This window comes from Eleginops maclovinus, chromosome 3 (genome assembly GCF_036324505.1).
Source record: "Eleginops maclovinus isolate JMC-PN-2008 ecotype Puerto Natales chromosome 3, JC_Emac_rtc_rv5, whole genome shotgun sequence".
NCBI classification, from domain to species: domain Eukaryota; kingdom Metazoa; phylum Chordata; class Actinopteri; order Perciformes; family Eleginopidae; genus Eleginops; species Eleginops maclovinus.
Window position 1 is genome coordinate 7330005 of NC_086351.1, and position 19203 is coordinate 7349207.

General features: G+C 40.7%; 1 protein-coding gene across 4 annotated transcripts in view; it reads right to left on the minus strand.

Moving 5' to 3' along the window:
• The window catches only part of gramd1a (GRAM domain containing 1A), a 32139-nt gene that overhangs the window by 3969 nt on the left and 8967 nt on the right, over positions 1-19203 (minus strand). For 3 of the 4 annotated variants that reach the window (XM_063880297.1, XM_063880298.1, XM_063880299.1), the window contains 17 exons: positions 14856-15078; positions 14139-14159; positions 13879-13963; positions 13627-13730; positions 13315-13410; positions 12924-13004; positions 12226-12344; positions 11375-11681; positions 9791-9944; positions 8789-8935; positions 6747-6868; positions 5795-5937; positions 4739-4842; positions 3126-3356; positions 2238-2322; positions 1133-1240; positions 296-416 (listed from right to left, as the gene is read on the minus strand). In XM_063880297.1, coding sequence (XP_063736367.1) covers positions 296-416; positions 1133-1240; positions 2238-2322; positions 3126-3356; positions 4739-4842; positions 5795-5937; positions 6747-6868; positions 8789-8935; positions 9791-9944; positions 11375-11681; positions 12226-12344; positions 12924-13004; positions 13315-13410; positions 13627-13730; positions 13879-13963; positions 14139-14159; positions 14856-15078 — 2251 coding nt within the window. Of the gene's footprint in view, positions 1-295; positions 417-1132; positions 1241-2237; positions 2323-3125; positions 3357-4738; positions 4843-5794; positions 5938-6746; positions 6869-8788; positions 8936-9790; positions 9945-11374; positions 11682-12225; positions 12345-12923; positions 13005-13314; positions 13411-13626; positions 13731-13878; positions 13964-14138; positions 14160-14855; positions 15079-17845; positions 18209-19203 lie in introns of those variants that run through there. The other variant, XM_063880300.1, reaches the window with a different exon arrangement.

The window sequence follows — 19203 nt, forward strand, 5'->3', positions numbered from 1 at the left end:
GGGGGGGAGAAAGAGGTCAGGTGAGATATGCTGTTTGGTGTACTTTATACTCTCTTTCAATCATACTCCATATGGATGATGCTTTTTTAAAATTTGCTAAGCACACTGAATTGCCCATGTGCCCAAAAGTTATATAGAGAAAAAGACTCTACTGGATTACATAACAGTCATGATAAAGCACATTATGTACACAAGCAGTGTGTGTGGCACACTGCTGACTGGTTTCTGCTGAGGTTATTACTTAAAAATGGGTAAAATGAACACACACACACTACACACACCCACACCCACACACCTGGTCAAGAAGCATGACCGAGGACTGCAGGATCTGCTGCCACTTGCTGAGCTGAGCCTGGTGAAACTGCCTCTGAAGCTGCAAAACCTGAGCCCACTCTCCAGCTGTCTGAGGCAAAGGACTGAGGAGGAGGAGGAGGAAGGAGGAGAAAAGGTATCGTCATTACAATTCCCAGAGCAAATAGTCCGCAGTGTATTCATGGTTCTTTATCCTGAACCAGCAGATGAGTTTGTCCACTAGGGGCAAGTAGAAACAAACTGTAAACTCAACACTACTTTGGCTCATAAGATGGACATGTTTGAATACAGATGTTTATCAACACATTCAGAAGGTACAGAGCAGCATTAGTAATACCCAAAGTCTAATATTCGCTCTCCCTTTAGCTCTGTTCGGTCTCCAGCAACTCCTGACGTGGACATCTCTTTAGTTGCTAAATGCTCCAGAATGTTCACCACTGAGATGTTACTTAGTCTGTCTGCAGTGCAGTTTAATACATTTAATTATGACATAAGTTCCCTGAAAAGGACGGCATGCTGCAGCCAAGACCTGAGAATAGTGAGATTGACATAACCCGGTAACTTGCAGGATGTTAAACCAAAATGATCGGAAAGAAATCGAACTGATGCATTATGTGATCCGTCGTTGATATTGATCAAATAATAATTAACCTTTCATCTACTTTCCTCACAAAAGGAAAGAGATGAGTTGTTGCTATGGCACATCTGAGAGATATTTCACAACTCAAATCCCACAAGGATACGCTGAGGCCTCGCACAGCAATTACCCCACGACAGGGAGTCTTTATTGTTTGTATGAAAAACGGTGCAGTGTGTTTACCTGTCAGCAACAGAGTAGGAGTGCCATGTCTCCAGTGTATGGGCCGCTCTTTCCAGAGCGTACAGTTTGTAGAAGAGCAGCATGTTGAGAGCAACCAGCACCACCAGACTGAGCGGGACAGAAAACAGTCTCATTTATCAACGGCTTTAAAAGCGCTTCAGCAAATCAATATGAAAGCATATAAGAATATGAAACAGTAAGATATCAACTGCAAAATGTCAATATCATACTACTAACAAACAACAAAGGGCAGAGAGGAGTATTTTAGTGTGTAAATTCTATCACAACCCAGCACTCGTTCACAACACAATTTAATTTATTTGGAGGAGAAATCCACCCATCACAAATGTCCCTGTTCAAAAGTGTTTCCAGTCATACTGTGTGTGTGTTGCATTCCTCTGCAGGAGTATAGATGTTGTTACTGCTCAATTTAAGTGCATCTTAGGAGTGTCAAAGGGTGGGTTTCTCCCGTGTCATTAACAAAGTCCTTATTTTAAGCAGCCAGCAGTATAAAAAGCAAAACCTCTCATACTAACCTGATACAGATCCTATTCACAAGTATTGCAGAAAGAAAGGGAAAAGAGAAATAGCAAGAGAGGCATCGTGAGGCTGTTAGTACGCAGAAGACCGATATCCAACGTGTCTGAATGAAGGAGCATTCTGACGTGGATAGAACAGCAGAAAGCAGAGAAAATCAGAAATACACAATCAAACCTGGGATTTGATCAAGTGGGAAAATCGTGATTCCTCTATATTATATAAATATTAGTATAGGAAAGGACATCCTGTTTTACCAAGGAGGAGGACCACATGCAAGGACATGCTTTTTGTGCAAACTGTGTTGATGCTGTGCGCGCAGGAAGTCCCTTTCGTATATAACATCATTTATTTATGAACGCTCATCTCCGTTTAAAGTAAGTCATTGTGTGTGAGAAAATTAGAGAATAAGAGGTGAGATTCATAACACTGAGGTGCAGTAAAAACAAAACACATGCTGGAAAAGACTTTGAGTTAAACACAGGCAGAAAGGACGTTTTAAAAAAGACTGCCAGTATTCATGGACCCAACACCACGTACACACACTACACACGCTACACACACTTACATGAAGCTCACGATGAGGAGGATGGTGGATATACTGTTGGGTCCTCCACCACGTGAGCGCTCTCCTAGTTTTATAAACTGACCACCTGAAAAATAAACAAATGACGAGAAGTGTTGTCAATGACCGTTGTGTTCTCTATGTGATAACTTTATAAAATGAATTTGACAAGTTACCCCAAGTCCAAAATGTGGTCCATTATCTTCAACTCGGTGCTTAAGTATTTATATAAAAAAGGTACCTAAATTAGAAATGTCTACAATCTCAAAGCCTTTATCATCTATACATCTAAAAGATAAAATAAATGTAAAGTGTACAAAATGTCCTTTATATCCACAGCATTAAATGTACAGTATAAGGCCATTTTGTTTTTGACTAGCTCTTTATAATACCTTTCAATGTTTCGATTATGATTATTTAATGCTGCTTAGCTACGCCTCTGGTCTGGTTTGAGACGCCGGGAGACATTTGTTAATTGTTGAATTAACAAATGTAGAAGATTTTTCTGTCTTTTTGTAGATCGAACAGCAGATTGTGTCAAAAAACAAGCATTTTTCAAGCAGTATACTCAACTTTACGCAAATTCATGACCTTAAAAAGACTAAAGTAGAAGCTAGCATTTAAAAAGATGTCAAGATTCTGTACTACAGTCACTAAAGTACAGTATTAAATCATGTTCAATCAGTCATCCGGGGTGTTTTAAAGGCTGCAAATAAATGAAAGTGCTCGAGTCCCTTCTTGAAGGCATAGTTTCTGTGCAGAATCTGAAACAAACCACTAGAAGGCAGTATGGCACAGAACATAGTTTCAGGCTTTTAGCACGAGCTTCAATGTTGGTGTCAAAGATTTCAATTCCAAACGCTGACCAAAGCTTTTCCTCGGCTGACTTACTGGCTTCCCTCCGATCCCTGTCCTCCCCGATTCCTCTGTCCCCTCGGTCTCCGCCGCCCATGCCTCCTCCTTCCCTCTCTCGGTCCTTCTCGCCCTGCCGTCGAGAGCATGTGCGTTTGCGGCGGCGCAGAGACGGGGGAGTCTTGGCAGCATCCGCACCCACTGCTTCGCCTGTGGTAACCACGGTAACCTCTGTTTGCATTAGCGTCTCGAGCTTGCTCACTTCGCTCTCTGCAAAGAAAACAATGAAGGATTTTAAACTTAAAGTAGTATGGTGGCAGAACAGCTTTAAAGGAAAGAAAATACACACTAAATGCTTTCACTAAATACTCTTTTGAATTTATTTGAGGGCACATTGCCTTATTTATGTAATAGTTTAGGATTATTTTATGGTGTATTGTAGCGGAAAAGCTCTTGTAAGACATTATGAAAACCATAAACAAGTTTGAACAATTCATTAAAAAGTGAAACTTTGAAGATTATCAAATCGTCTTTGAATAAAACATTTTTTTTTTAAATCTACGTTTATTTGAAAGGCCCAATATCACAAAACTTGTTTGTGTCAGTGGGCTTTACAGATTAAAAACAAAACATTGTAAACAATAAAATGACAGCAAAATGAAAAGACAAGATAGTGTAGGAAATACAAATAAAATACAACAAAACACAATAAAAATTCATTAAACAAATACCATAAAATGCCAGCTCTAACTAAAGGCTTTGTTAAAAAGCAAAGGTCTTCAATGCACTCTTAAAAGTTTGAACCCTCTCAGTGTCTCAAACAGGAAGCTGGTTCCAGAGAAAGGCGAACGCTCTGACTCCTGATCTGGTTTTGCGGACTCTGGGCACCACTAACAGACGAGCACGCGGGGAGCTTTGTACCTGCATTTTGCCAGTTCTAGGGCAGTTGTTTGAACTATAGATTGTAAAAAAAAGTACAATCCTGTAATCTACAAAACCTCTACCACACTGCCAAATGAGTACGGAGGTGTAGCAGCAGGCTGAACTAAAGGACTAACGACTGTATGCAAGATGATTGAGCAAGGTTTTACAGCTCCACATCATAAATTGTTAATGGGACCATGATAGAGAATGATAGAATCCTAAACTCAAAGTGTTAAAGGGTTAGCACAGAGAAACGTTCCAGCTTCAGAAGATAAATGACAAAAACTCATGTTGAAGTATGCACATTCATCAATCTGAACGCTGAAGCTCCGAGACAAACAGCAAAACACGCTTTTGAGTGAAGGAGGAATTTGAATATCATGAAAGCTATTTAAAAACCTTTTCAGTATAGATTGTATTTTGTTCCAACAATCATCAAAAAGTACCTTGACCACATTAGCAGACTCTCTTGCTTTTACGTAGAAAAGAGAAAGTAGTAGTGACTCCAGAGTGTTAGGCTAGTAAACCCACACATGGACATTTTGTAGTCCTCTATTGTGGTCTGCAATATGAAACTGTGCATATTGCTTTCATGTCGAGCGTGTTCCGCTTACACAGCTTCACTTTACTTTTGTCTACTTATTTACAAAAGGGGAAATGTGCCTGAATAGGGTTTCCAAAGGCTGTGTGTAAACAGGGATAAGCTGGACATGGACCTTGTGACTCACCCATGTGTCTGTAGTACTCCTCTATGCCGCTCCAGGTGTTCTTTTCTATCAACGCTTTCACCAGGCTCCACGGCTGCTTCCTGTAGCAGATGTCTGAGGAAACTCTGGGCAGAGGAAACAGAAAAAAACACAATATTAACAAATATATGGACAATCACAAAGAATTCTCTCACATCCTTTATTATTATTTATATTACGGACACTTTATTCTGCTCTACATCAGCGCTGTTCTCAGTTGGTGATATCATGCTTGTTCCATGACTTCAACCAGTGGCTGATAAAACGCAGGGACTTGTGCAGGTGGCCAGAGATTTTTGCAATTCCTTACAATCTGAACTATTTAACCCGGATCAATCAAATGTTAAGCTCCGGGTTTTTACCTCAGCACATTAGTCAACTGATTTCCTAAGACGTCATGTTCCCGTGTTTCATAGCAAGTATATTGTACTAAAGGTGATCAGTTGAAATCTCAACACTAGAGCAGCTGCTAAGCTTTTAAAGATAAGTCCGTGATTATAAATCTATCAATGTTCTTGCGCTTTGATTCAGTGTTTCTTTTGCACTTCCACATGTATTTGTATTATTCATATTACCTATTCATATCCCACTGATGTTACTGGGTTATAAAACATGTGGTTCTGCCGTTTAACCCTATATTGTGTTCAGTAAAAATCCTTAAATTAAGCATCATTATGATTATATCCACATGCGATATTGTTAAAGAGAAAATAAGGGACTAAAATGTAGTTTAGAAACAAGCTGATGTGACTGCAATGGTACATTTAACTAGATGAATACCATTAAGGATTACAATCGTTTTTATAGACTAAAACTGTAGTTTTTCTTTAACTAAGATGAAACTAAAATGCCCAGTTGTTTTAATCTTACCTAAAAGAGGCATAAAAGCAACACCAACAGGATCTCAAAGGAAAGCAAAACATTCAACATGAGCTGAGGTTGTTTGTCACATCTTGATCTTTGTCACAACGGGTGAGCTTAGAGGTGAACACAATTCCACTTACGACGCTTAAACCATTAAGACGAGAGCAAACGTACCGGAGCCGACTCTTGTGTTTGTTGATGGAGGTGAGGCAGTATCTGTGGACGGTGTAGAAGTAGTCCTGGTAGGGGATACCTGAGGTGATGACCTCCGAGTCTACCACGAAACACTCGCCCCGCGCGCTGCTTTTATGCAACGTCTAAAGCAGGAAGAAAGCGGAGGGGAACAGTCTATGAGGTGCTTTCCTCTGATACATAACAGAAATGTTTAAATAAACAGTTATGGCTTCTTTGGTAGATAATGAATTGCTCTAAAGACACCAGTTTGCTTTGTTGCTCTCCTCACACCTTTTCAACATCCCAAAGGAGGCCGTTTTTGACCATTTCTGCAACTTTCTGAAACAGTCAATCACACTACTACCGTCAGCTTAAGTTGAGAACATGAGCTCTCTCAATCTCCTTTTCCTATCACTCTTATTGGGAATAATCAAGGGGAAAATGGAACCATCTACTCGCATCTTAATGACAGCTGGCTGTTGTCTCCACCTGAGAGTTTCATATTTCTTTTATGGCACAACGTGGCCTTCATGTTTCAGAGAAATGTTAGTCAGTGTTACAACAAATGCCACCTCATATAGCTGAGCTGCCAAAAGAACATTTGCAAAACATATACCACACGGATATGTCCCAACAATCTGACCATCTGAGAAATTATGAAACCAAACAATTTCTTAATATTTGAAACATTCTTCTACTTCACAAAATATCCCCATCTAGGTTTCATAGATTTTTGAATGGAGTACCTTATTTGTTTTCATGATTTTAAATCTAAATTGTTTTGGTAACAGAAGACACTTATTTTAAGTACTGGTGCCTGTACTGGATCCCTAACTGGAAACATAACCAAGCTAAGACTAACTTCATACATTATGGAATAATTTCTGCTCTATTCAAAGCTAAATAAGCATTTGGTAAAGCCTGTGGACCAAAGGGTTTGCCAGGGACTGACCTGCGTCTCCACTACAGGGGCAGTCTTGGGGCCGAGGGGATTGTTGAGGGCGATGGTGTAGCTCAGCACACGGCTCGTCGTCCCACTGCTGATGTCCGGCTGCCATTCACCCACAGAGAGGTCTAAAGGAGAAAGAGACAGAGACAGAGAGAGAGGGAAGATTAGAACGTCAAGATCGAACAAATTACAAAAAGTCCCAAACGTTGTTTTTTTTAAAGAGTTTATTTAGAAATAATACCGAGAGAGACCAAAACATTTAAGTGGAATATAAAGAGAAAGAAAAAGTGAGAGGAACAGCATGTCAATCCACACTCTTGCCTAAAAAAGGAAGAAAGAAATGCCCCAATTAGAGCGAAACAATTTTCCCAAGTGGGCTGGGCTTCCAACTGGGGTAGACTGAACAAATCAACTTCATGGCTTCACCTCTGACCTCATTTAAACTACTGCAGAAAATTTTTTTCAAATATACACTATGCAAAGATGACCTCAGGTAAAGATGAATGGAATCAAAATAGGTTTACAGTGGCGTGAAAAAACCCAATGGCAAAGAAAAGAAGCACCAGTGATGGAGGCAGTTAACGCAGCGTAAACAGTGTGGCACGCTCATTAGTGGCACAACACGCCGGGCTACAGTCTTTGAGGGGTGGGTGGTCCTTACACGGCTGCTCCATTATGGCAAAAAAATCCATATCACGATTATTTGGGTCAATATAAAAAAAACAGGATCTTGTTTTCACTATTGTTGAAAGACAAAATCTGAATTAACATCTGAATGAAAGCACAGGCCCATTACTCCACTGCTTTGTGTTTATCAGCTGCTTCGTATGAGCAACAAATGTACCATCAGCACACATAAAGGTGAAAACTACAGAGGTTTGCTGGTGTACTTTTATCATTCTAACTGAGCATTATGGACAAATAAAAATGTTTTTTGAATTAATTACGAATAAGACGCTACTGAAAAGGAGTTTCCCACAAATATTCCCGTGTATTCTGCATCTTTGCGTCAAAAATGTATTTTACAAAACAGACATTAACAGACGTGTCAAAGATTGCCACCTGATGGTAGACTTTCTGCGACCGTTCTACTACCAACCCAGAATGAGGGCTTATTTTCGAGCATGCATCTCTACTGCAGGCTTGCAAACTTGTGGCTAGCTGGTTTGTGAAAATATAAGCTACAATCAGAATATCCAAACTCAATATGTACATAATATAAAAATATACATTTGGAATATTATTGTATTTCGTGTGGTTCCCATTAAAGGGATTATGTTCGCTATACTTATATTGTTTATATTATATTGAAACATAGTGTTTTTAATCTACTCTGTTCCCTTTGCTCTAACAATGTAAATATGCCAGGAAAATGATTTCCAATTCTGAATAATAGTGGAGTAGTAGTGTGCATGTAGACATTGTGATTGTAGCAACCACAAAAATAAGTACTGGCAGTGCACCAATGGCAATGTCAAACATCAGGTTCTGCTATCAGACACAAAGAAAGCAGAGCAAGTTGTTTTTCCACTGAAGGCAGCCTCAAAAGTCCAGTAAGCAGCAGAGCAACTACAAACAATGAGCATCAACCGTCGCCACGTCAACAGGAAAAACTTGCTCTCGTGCGTTAGTTGTTATGAAACAGGTTAATGCAAGTTATCTGCTGAATGAATTCTGGCCAATGTAGGAACAACACTTCATTATCAAAGCCGAACACAGTGCCACAGCAGGAGAAAGAGCTCCCACAGATCTCTGAAACAATTTAAGTAGTTTAACCATAGGGAATTTTCTGTACAACCAGATACAAGGGATGTGTATTGGCTGAAATCTGGCAACATACACAACATATCATAATAGAGGGGTAACAACTTTTTGTGCCATCTGAAGCATCGTCTGCCACAAATCTTGCGTATCAACTATTCATTCAATATCCATTTATACACTATTTCAAAATACAATGGTGATGATCAAAAGATTTCGATATTTTCTCAAACCGCAAGCAGTCTGGACCATCATATGTGTTTGTAGTTGTGTGTTTGACCCACCAGTAAAGTGTCGCTGGGAGAAAAGGTGCTGGATGAAGTGTGTGTCCGCAGAAAAGAGCAGGTCGTGCAACTTGTCTACACTCATGCGGACCGGGGCGTTGATGTGCAATCGCCCCCTCAGATCAGCGCAGAACGACTCCACCTCACCTGAAGGTCAAGAATAAAAAACAGAGATTATTTCATTTTCTTTCAATCTTATTTTGACTCAATATTTGTTGTTGCGTTTAAATATTTATTAGTTATTTAGACTTATAAATCCTTTGCAGGCCCCAGCTCCAGAAATACATCCAAATATAATGTTCACACCTACTCTAGCCACACTTTATTGCCAAATGCTTCAGAGGAAACACGCCTTATGTCTTGTAATTCCTTAATGTGTAATATTTTTTTGAGTAGTTTATACATTAACATATTCCACTAATAAATATGCTCTCTGTGTTTAAGATTAATACTCCAGGCAATCATATGAAAATGTTATTTACTTGGAGGCGATTTAAAGTGAGTCACCTGACAATCTGCCATTACACCATGTATGCATTTATTTAGTAAGGACAGATCAAACCGGAGCAGTTAATAACTCTGAGTTAATGTTTGAATAATCTTCCCGTGGTTTTTGTAGAAGGAAGAGGAGATGGAAGCGATGAGGCAGAAAGACGCAGGGGGGGGGTCAGGAGGAAGGGACAATAAGACCTACTCAATAAATAATCTTTAGCACCTTTAAAAAAGCTACGGTTAGCCTACAGTCGGTTTTGAGCAAACAACCTTAGGAAAGCACAAGTATTGAGGATAGCATAAAATCCAAAGAACAAATATGTTTTCAGACGCAGTTAATGTTGAATCAGCTGCAAGTGGTGTTGTGAATGTCCCTGATATTTTGTTTAATCACTTATGAAAGTCAATCATTAAAAATAAATGTAACAATGCATATTTTTATCTAATCTTCATATACACCTTTCATCATAACTGCGTTCTTGATGTTTACTTCATTGAATCAACACTCACTCTCTTCTTGCGTGTCAGAGGAGTTGCTGGGGTCTGTGGGCAGTTCTTCATCGATGGTGATGTCCAATGAGGAAAGGTTTCCCAGACTGGTGGTTGACGGGGGCAGCATGTGATTGGCTGACTCGGACAGGCTGTCGCCACCCTCTTCCAGACTCTAATGCAGTGAGGGGGAAAAAACGCACACCAGAGGACAGTTAGCAAGAGGTTTGTAGGGTAATCACCCCATTGTCATATGACTTGAGAGGAGAGAGGCCTCAGCTGAGCTGACCTCGTGTTGACGCGGTCTGGGCAGACATACCACTGCAGCCGAGCAATTAATCTGAAACCGACACACAGTCAACACAGCACTGCATTTATTCTCTTCAGCTTGGCTCGAGCTTCATCCGTTACTATAAAGATTAAGACTGCAGGGGAGGCAACCACAGCAACGGTTTAGGGGGAAAAGGATTGGACATAGAACTACCCCGTATTCACCATCCTTACTTAAATACAAGCTATATTCCTTCTCTAATGTTTTGATTTATCTGCATATCATTTCATTTTATTCAGTTTTATGTGATTGTGTTTGTTTTCAAGTTGATCTAATGCATTAAATAAGCATTGTACCTTAAAAAGGTATTTTACAAATAAGTCTTGTCTACTCGACATAATTGTTTTTCTTAAATCAAGCGTCTGATCTGTTCAGGTGCAGAGAGCGCCAAATGTGGGCAAAGGTCAAATCTTTGAGAATAGTCATGTGTTTCAAGAGCCAGTGAGAGGTTGATGAAGGAGAACAATTACTGTAGAAGCTCTACTAATGCCAGCTTGTACTGGATATGCATGTGTACAAATCTGATTTGTTAATCAAATACAACATGACTCACAGATGGCATGATATCATTTTACACTTACTAACACACTGGCCTTAAATACACACCAGATCCATCACATCTATCCGTTGTCATGCAGTGTGAACAATGATGAAACTGCATAAAACGTTGGTATGGGTTTAGATTTCTTTCTATTCTCTGTGTTTTTTACCCAAAAAGCAACAATATCACATTAAGTCAAAGTTGGAAAACTGAGAGCAACCACATTAACTGTCTTGCGTCACATCGGTCATAAATCTTGAGTGACATGAGTGTGTCTTACGTCAGTGGATTGTTGTAATAAGGGGTCCTCAGTCTCTACGTGCTCAGCTGGTTCTATACAGTATATGGTGAGCATAGCTGTCAGAAAATACTTCCTACTGATCTGAGCTCTGTGTTTGAGTTTTTGGACAAGGTATTATCTCTCGTGTTGAGAGGTGAAGCCACAGGGAGACGACAGAGCAGTGTGTGGACTCTGACATGAAGCGAATGCTAGCTTGCCAGCTGTCTGCAAACATCAGGCTGGTGTCTGGAAACAACAATAAGCAAAAGCTGTTGATTTAGAGCATGGACTGTTCTGCTCTGTCTGTGATAAATGTGGTTATTAAAGTGGAAGTCTCTACTCTAGCAGAAGTATTTGTACCAACAGTCCACAATTATTTTTCAGGCCTAAATTGAAAACTACTTTCTATTGACTGTCAGTATGTATGTGTGGGGTTTGGAGAAGAACACTCACAAAGGAGGCAGCAGCAGAGGCGGGTGCGGAGGAGGAGGCGTGTGTGGGAGTGGTGGACGGCAGCGAGCTTTGGGAGCTGGGCGGGCTCTGATCGAGGGGGTCAGAGCTGAGTCTGCGTCCAGATGACGAAGGCACCTCTATGGGAAGACAGGAGGCCGAGGGAGACGGAGAGGAGCCCCCGAAGTTTGTAGCTGCGAGAGGGCTGGCTGGACCGCAGGGCAGGGGAGGGAGAGAGCTGCCCATAGAGGGAAGCGACACTGAGCTCAGGTCGAGTAGATCTGTTACCGACACTGACTCGTCTCCTGGCCTAGGGAACAAAGAGAGAGGAAGTGAGAGTGTGTGAGATACAGACACTCTGAGAGAGAAAGAGCCAGTGTTTTGCTAAAGTGCTGAAGGACAGGGGAAGGAAATCTTTAACAGCAAAAAGGAATTAATGGAGTTGTGCTGGGTGAAATAAAAAGCTCAACTTCATAAAACTGTAAAGTCTACTTCTTAAAGGGTTCTTTGTGCCTCTCTTCTCTCCCTTTTGTAATATTGGGTAGAATAGGTATTCATTTTCATCCATACATTCATTTAAAAATAAGTTATACAAATTCCCAATACTACCAAATAAAGACAGAGCAAAGCTCATGATGCATAGTAGTTTCCTTAAATGGTATTTATTATATGAACAAACAAAAAAAGCAGATTCTTTCCCAGGGCCAACACAAGCATTACTTTAAGACTTAAATGACCAGGTACACACTATCCCTACAAAGAATTCTTACTCTTACTTAGTGTGCTAACATGTTTACACACATACATCACCAATAGACTTACACACCCCCCCTATATGAACATAAAACACTCACAGTAGGCCGTTCATGTGCTCGGCAGTGGGGGAGACATAGTCATCGTCTTCACTCGTGAGGCCTAGCTCCGTGCCGTAACACTGGTGCACAATGTGCCACAGCTCTTTGGGAGATAGAGACTGTAAGACAAGCATAATATTCTTATTCAGTAAATTATAAGGTTCAAATGAATCCAACATATTGATTATTGATGGTCAGGACACAGCCTCTCTTAATATCAACACAATACAGTGAATGCATTCATAAGGGTCGGGCTTTACAGAAGATTTATCTTTCATAACCAATGACATTTAAAATCAGCATGTTTGGCTTTTCTTGTTGCTTTACATTACGTTACATTTTTTGACCTTCATAATGAGAAATATATTCATAATATCAGAAAAAAAATTGGCATTTGATGACTTCTCTCATGTCGTTTGAAAGCACTTTGCAGATGAGACACTAGGACAATTTGTTTCTCCTGGCAACTGTCATGTGCTTCATTACTATGCTGCTGGGTTTCTTCACTGCTGCTGTCCAAATAAATGTCTATACTTAAACGCAGCAAATAACAGTGATTTAACATGTTCTCCCAAGCCTGTGTTTGTGGCCATCTCCTGCTTATTCACACTCGGTTTCTATTCTAAGACGTTAACTACTAGCCGTGCCACAACAGGCGGCAGGGCGAAGCGGCATGAGGGGGGGAGAGGAGATTATACCTTGTCCAGCAGTGCGTTCTGCCACAGACGGAAAATCATCATGAAGCTGCGATCCCTTGCTCCGAAAGATGTGAAGAAGTGCTGAGAAAGTGAATATCAGTGGGAAAGGAAGAAGAGTGGGGAGGGAGGGAGGAAGGAAGTCAGAAGAAAAATGTGATTGGACCGATGGTTTCCCTCTGCTCAGATATTTGCTTTGTAACAGTCAGTGGAGATAAGCTTGAGTCAGCTCATTTGATACCGCTTGACTTGCAAAAAGAGGATCATTTAAAACAAACTGTATCAACAGTCAACGCTTTTCATGCTTTAGTAGCAGCAGTTAACTGGACAGAATGTGTTAATAGTTAACCACATCATTTTGCTTTTGGTATTACACATTAAACATGAGTCAGACCTTCTCATTGTCAGTGCTGATCTGGATGGCGTTTGGGATGAGCTTGGCAGTCTTCTCCTTTGTCATAGAGGTCACGTCTTTCAGCAGGATAGTGATCTGTATCGAGGAGAGAGATTTACTGTGTGTGTGTGTGTGTGCTTCAGTGTGCGATAACCTTTTCTCACTAAGGGCCTGAGCTTATCTGTATTGATCTGCAAACAAGTGCATTAAAAGCCTTCTTATCTGATTGCAGGTGTGACAGGAACCAGATTACAACAGTCTTTTGTTTGATTGTGCGCGTGCAAATGTGTACACAGTGTGTGAATGACTTACAGTGGTTTCCCAGCGGAAGATGTTACTGTAGAAACAAAGCCAATTCTCCGACAGATAAAGGCGGCCCTGAAGCAGTATGTCCTTCTGCAGAGCGCACGAATAGTCTGAGTAGGAAAGAAACAGGAAACAGAAAGATGAAATTAAAAGAAAGAGACGAATGCACAGGTTGCTTTTTAAATGTGGTGTATCTCGATCTGCATGAGCTCAGCGCGCAGAGTTTAATATGTCCGATTCACTCAGTGTCTCACTCACCCACTATAAGTCGCTCTGTGTCAGGAAGTTTTTTAAAGAGTTTACGAAAATCTTCGTTCCGCTGTTTGTATGTAGGACTGAGAACCTGAGGGGAGGACAGGAAAGAGAAAGGAGAACATTGTATTCTACTTCACAAGTACCCGACGCTTCGGATAGACTATCACTCATGGTTAAATATCTAAACCAAAAAGAGCAAAGTAACATCAGCAAAGTAGCCCGAAGGGACAATACCTAACGTGGGGCTGTTAATATATACTTACATTGTACCAGCTCTGCATTTTCTGTAAAGAAAAGAACAGTATATTTAGTAATGAACAGAAATTACTGTAAGAATAAAAATATCACAAAAATGGTAAAGAAAATCTAGCAGCATTTGTTTGGTAGATAAACCCACTTCTATATATGCATGCATGTGATCCTGCCAGTCCCTAGGCTGAGACTGTTTGTGTAACCTTGAAGTTTTGCAGTTTTCAGCACTTCTCCATTTAAAAAAAAAAAAGGTACATGCCACTGACCAGCTGTGATAAATAGCAATACGTATAACAGGCTGTTCTTTTCACAACAACTGTCCTGAAAATAAAAGGAGATGTGAAACCTTAAATGGAAACCTTATACACACAAAACCACATGCCGTGTCTAGGTAAATTAGAAGGGCGCTAACATGCTAACATTTCCATTCTGCAAACATAGCCAGTTAACATTGTAACTGCTTATAAAATGTGTTAAATGAGGAAACTACAAATAGCACATTTACATTCATTTAACATATGCAGTGTGGATATATTAGCAGGTGGAATACCTTTTCCTTCTACACATTTAAGCTGTTGATTTGTTGTCATTTTCTTTGAAAAGTCTAACTGAAATTGCAGATCAAAGCTCACGATGATTGAAGAGTGACGCATTGACACTCAACATCCTGTTATAACTTCATTATTTGACTCAGAGAGGGCAAACCTAAAGATCATACTCTGATTTACCTTGGCATTGCGGCTGAAGTGTCGAGAAGCAAGTGGGTAGGCGGATGTGAGGGAAGAGGCAGAAGGTATGGAGGGCAAGGGGCTGTCGGCGCCTCCGCCTCCCCCGCCGCCGCTCTTCTCTCCTCCACCCTCGCTCTCACTGGCCCTGCTGCTACCCCCAAGCACCCTGCGCCGCAGGGAGGGTGAGCTGCCGGGGGTGCTGCGTGGAGAGTTACTGGCCGTACTGGAGACAAAAAAAAAAAAGATGTAACTCGGGGAAGAACAGAGGAAACTCTTTCAAATTTCATCAATAAATCTTTCCCTGTCTCGTGCCTTTAATGTCATGCTATGAAGAAAGGCTGCAGGCCTTTCCTATTTGATAACAGCATGCCATCTCAAACTGCCTACTAAAGACCAAAGAAGAAGCATGTACCGTCAGTGCTATCAGACGAACTGATTTTGACTGGAGCAGCAGCCAGACAGTGAGGGCATGTAAAGCTGTTCAGTAACGCCTCTAAAAAGGTCAAGTTCCACAATTTTCGCCTGGCTTTGTATTACAATTTAAGTATGCATCCGGACAATGTTTAAGTTCCCTTAATGTTGCCAGTATCCGGAGCTCCCTGCTCATTTTCCAGTAAAGCGTTTGCCGGCTCTGGGGCCGTTTGAACAACAGGTTGTACTTAAACAGATTTTCTGTATGCCATCTGTTCAAACAATAGCCCTAGAGACATTAAAAGCATGCAGAAAGACACATGCGTTTCCAATTTTTGCTGGATAATCACAGGAAGGTCTGGGTGATTGCAAATGGAAGTTAGCTATTGTTCATTTGCATCTACTACCCACATTGTAATGATACAAATCCAGCTAAAGAATGACAATGTTTCTCTTTAATTCTGTCCAAAAACAACACAAAACAAGACCGGAAGTTTCCTTTACAATAAAACACTGCTAGGTCAACCAAGAACTTCAGAGTATTTAAGCTGTAATTACAGATCGGATCATTTCAAAACTGAAACAAATAAAAACTGCAAATACTGATTTTTGAGTTAAAACGTGGACAGGGCTCAAAGGATCACTCAATTGACAGAAATGTTACGGATACAAACTATGATAATCAACTACTCTTAATAATCAAGACAACGTTAGCTTATTACTGCCATTGAATATATGTTAGATGAGAATGGTCCAGGCTCTACTCTCCTCATCAACTGCTGCCAAAACATTTGCATGTAATGTTTAGTCCAGTGACAGGTAAATGGTTATATTTATGCCACAACACAGTGTCCATGGATTTCTTCTGTAAGTAATACCATGACATTTAACATTAGCATTCAATTTGAATCAGATGTAGCTGCTCAAGGGCTAGCTTTAAACCAGTTAACTCCAACTTGATGAATTCTCTGCTCACTTATTCAACAGTACTCTGCAGTTGCTCCTCATAGACTACAATTTCGAATTTCATTTATAAAGCTAAACCAACACCTTATTTTGTATTGTTCCCCGTTTGAACCAGACTGCCTAACACTCCAAACTACCTCAAACAATCTCTTTGTGAACCACTGCTTTGAAACAAAATCATGTACTCTTAATTCACAAGCTACCCTGCAGAATACAATTAAATCTATCTGCACCTTTACAAGCTTTGATAACGATATTGCACCAATATTTATAATCAAAACATATGATATGGATTACTCTGCAATGGGCCACTCTGCATAATGAGTACTTTCAGTATATTTTGGTGCTAACACTTTTATAAATGTACTTTTGTTTGTAACAGAGTATTCCAACAATCTGGTACTTCTAGTACAGGATCTAAGTACTTGTTCCACCTCTGAGAATTAATTTTTTATTGCAGCAATGGTAATTAGAGTGCCATATTGGCAAGCAGCATTAGGCTTTCTTGAGGTAAACGCACATGAGGGCAGCGGGTTCTTTAATGCTGTGCGTGCAAGTGATGTGAATCTGTGTCAGCATGTGTTTACACACCAGGGCTAAATCCCTGAGCAGCACAAACGTAAAAGGGCTAACAGGCAGCACTTCCAGAAGAGTCGACAAACCTCTAGAGTAGTTAACCCTAACATTGACCTCTCTTTTGTCAATTTCCCAAGCAAAGCAAACTTGCACATATAAGTCAATAGAAAGCTAGCAGAGGTGGGAAAAGTGCTCAGATCTTGTACTTAAATACATTTAGTAGTACCAGAGTGCAGGAATACTCTGTTACAAGTAAAGGTCCTGCAATCAAAATGCTTCTCAAGTAAAAGTAGAAAAGCATTGGCATCAAAATATACTTAAAGTACCGAAAGTAAAAGTACTCATTATGCAGATTGGCCCATTTCAGAATAATTTATATCGTAAACTAGTGAATTTGCTCAAGGTTTAACTAAAGTATTGTTTAAATTTGGATTATATTTAAAATGTAATAATCCAAATCCGCAACGTACCTACATAAATGTAAAGGAGTAAAAGTACACGATTTACCTCTGAAGTGGAATAGAAAGTAGCATAACGTGCAAATATTAAAGTAAAGTACAAGTCGCTCAAAATTGCACTCGAGTAAATCTACTTAGTTACTTTACACCACCGAAAGCTAGCATGACGGTTCTGCGACCCAAAACAATCCAGTCCAGTAAACTCAACACAATAACTGGATACACACCGAGAAAGAGTCAACCATGAATGAATTATACAACTCGTTTCCATTATGAAACACTAGAAGGGGTGATATGGTCAGAGAAACAGGGTGGAGGTGTTTGGGTGCACCGACGGCAATAACATAAACACAACGCTAGCTATAAGTTTACACAGCTAATATCGGACTAGAGCTGCACAACTGTGCCTTTACACAAACCATGCCTGTCCCACCCATGTTATCAGTGGGATTTGCAGAGCTGTGACTCATTTGACCAAACCAAAATCGTAGGATGCTGGACGGTGTATAAGGAGCACATACAGATCAATGGATAGCATAATATGCTAATCACCACTCAAGCGCTGTTTATGTCACTTACTCGAACATGTCATGAGGCATTTGCGATGCAGCCAATATCCACAATAACACACACACACACACACGCTGTCGCTCACTATTGTTTTGATACGGTGTTCCTTGCGTGTGTGTCTGTGTGTGTGTGTGTTTGCAGCTAAAGCAAGGCAGACGCTACAGGGCTGTATGTCCGCTCTTCTGCCTGGTTTTCTTCGCTTCGCCTCCGGGTAGAAAAGCACCCATGTTCCACCGTCCCGCGGTCGGATGTTTTAGTTTTTCATTGCGGATTTCGCCCCCTGCACCCCGCAGCAAGGTACCGGACGGACCGCTGCTCCCTATGCCGTTAGGAGGACCCAGTAACGGGCTGCAGTCTGCGTCCATCCGTAATCCCCTTTGCAACAAGGGACAGGGTGGAGGGAGGAGGAGGAGGAGGAGGAGGGGGGGAGAGAGGGGGAGGGAGGGAGGAGGGGGGAGGCGCCTCCATGTGTTGAGTGAGGCCTTGCTTTTTTTTTTTACAGTGAGGTGGTACTGAACTGGGGGGCACCGATAAGGATGATTAGAGTCCAAACTGATAATTTTATCTGGACTTAGAGGGACCAGTGAGTGCAAAAGTATCATCTGAATTGAATGGTTTTTTTCCAACATGTGAAACCCAGAAATGTTCCAAGCCATATATATGCTACGTATCCTCATCGATCAAAAACACGAACAAATCAAGCTGCAGCAATTCATTTCCCTCATTCATTTTTAGGGATCTGTATCTTTTCCAATATGGGTTGTGTGTGATTTAAGGGACTTGAATTAATCCTCATGACAAAACGATAACAATACTATAATGATCACTAACAGATTATGCGATTTTTAACCAACCATTCCAAATACTTTATGGTCCTCAGTGATAGAGAATGTGGTGTCTTTGTGGAATTTGGACTGCTGGTCAGGTCAAAATAAGCTAGGCTATTTGAACTTCGAAGTCATCACCTTGGCCACTGGACACTGTGACTTATTTCAGACATTTTATAGACCAAACAATGAATCAAAAAAATACTCAACAGAGACATATACATTAAAGTTGTACAATCCTTATTACATTTTTACGTTCCTAACGAACATAATACACAAACAATAATCTCATTTGGTTGTTAACGATTTGGGATTATTACCTTTCACTATTAGATGGAGGCCCAGGAAAAACACAGGCTAAAACATGACTAGCATTAAAAATAAACAGACCACGGCTGCCTATGGTGATCCACCTGGCCAAAGCCCAGAGCCAACTCAATCCCTTAACCCCCAATCTCTGTCCATCCCTCTGGATTAGAGTCCACATCATAATCCACGCTGGGCTGAGCAAGGCCGACATCTCCACCATTCAGACTCTCC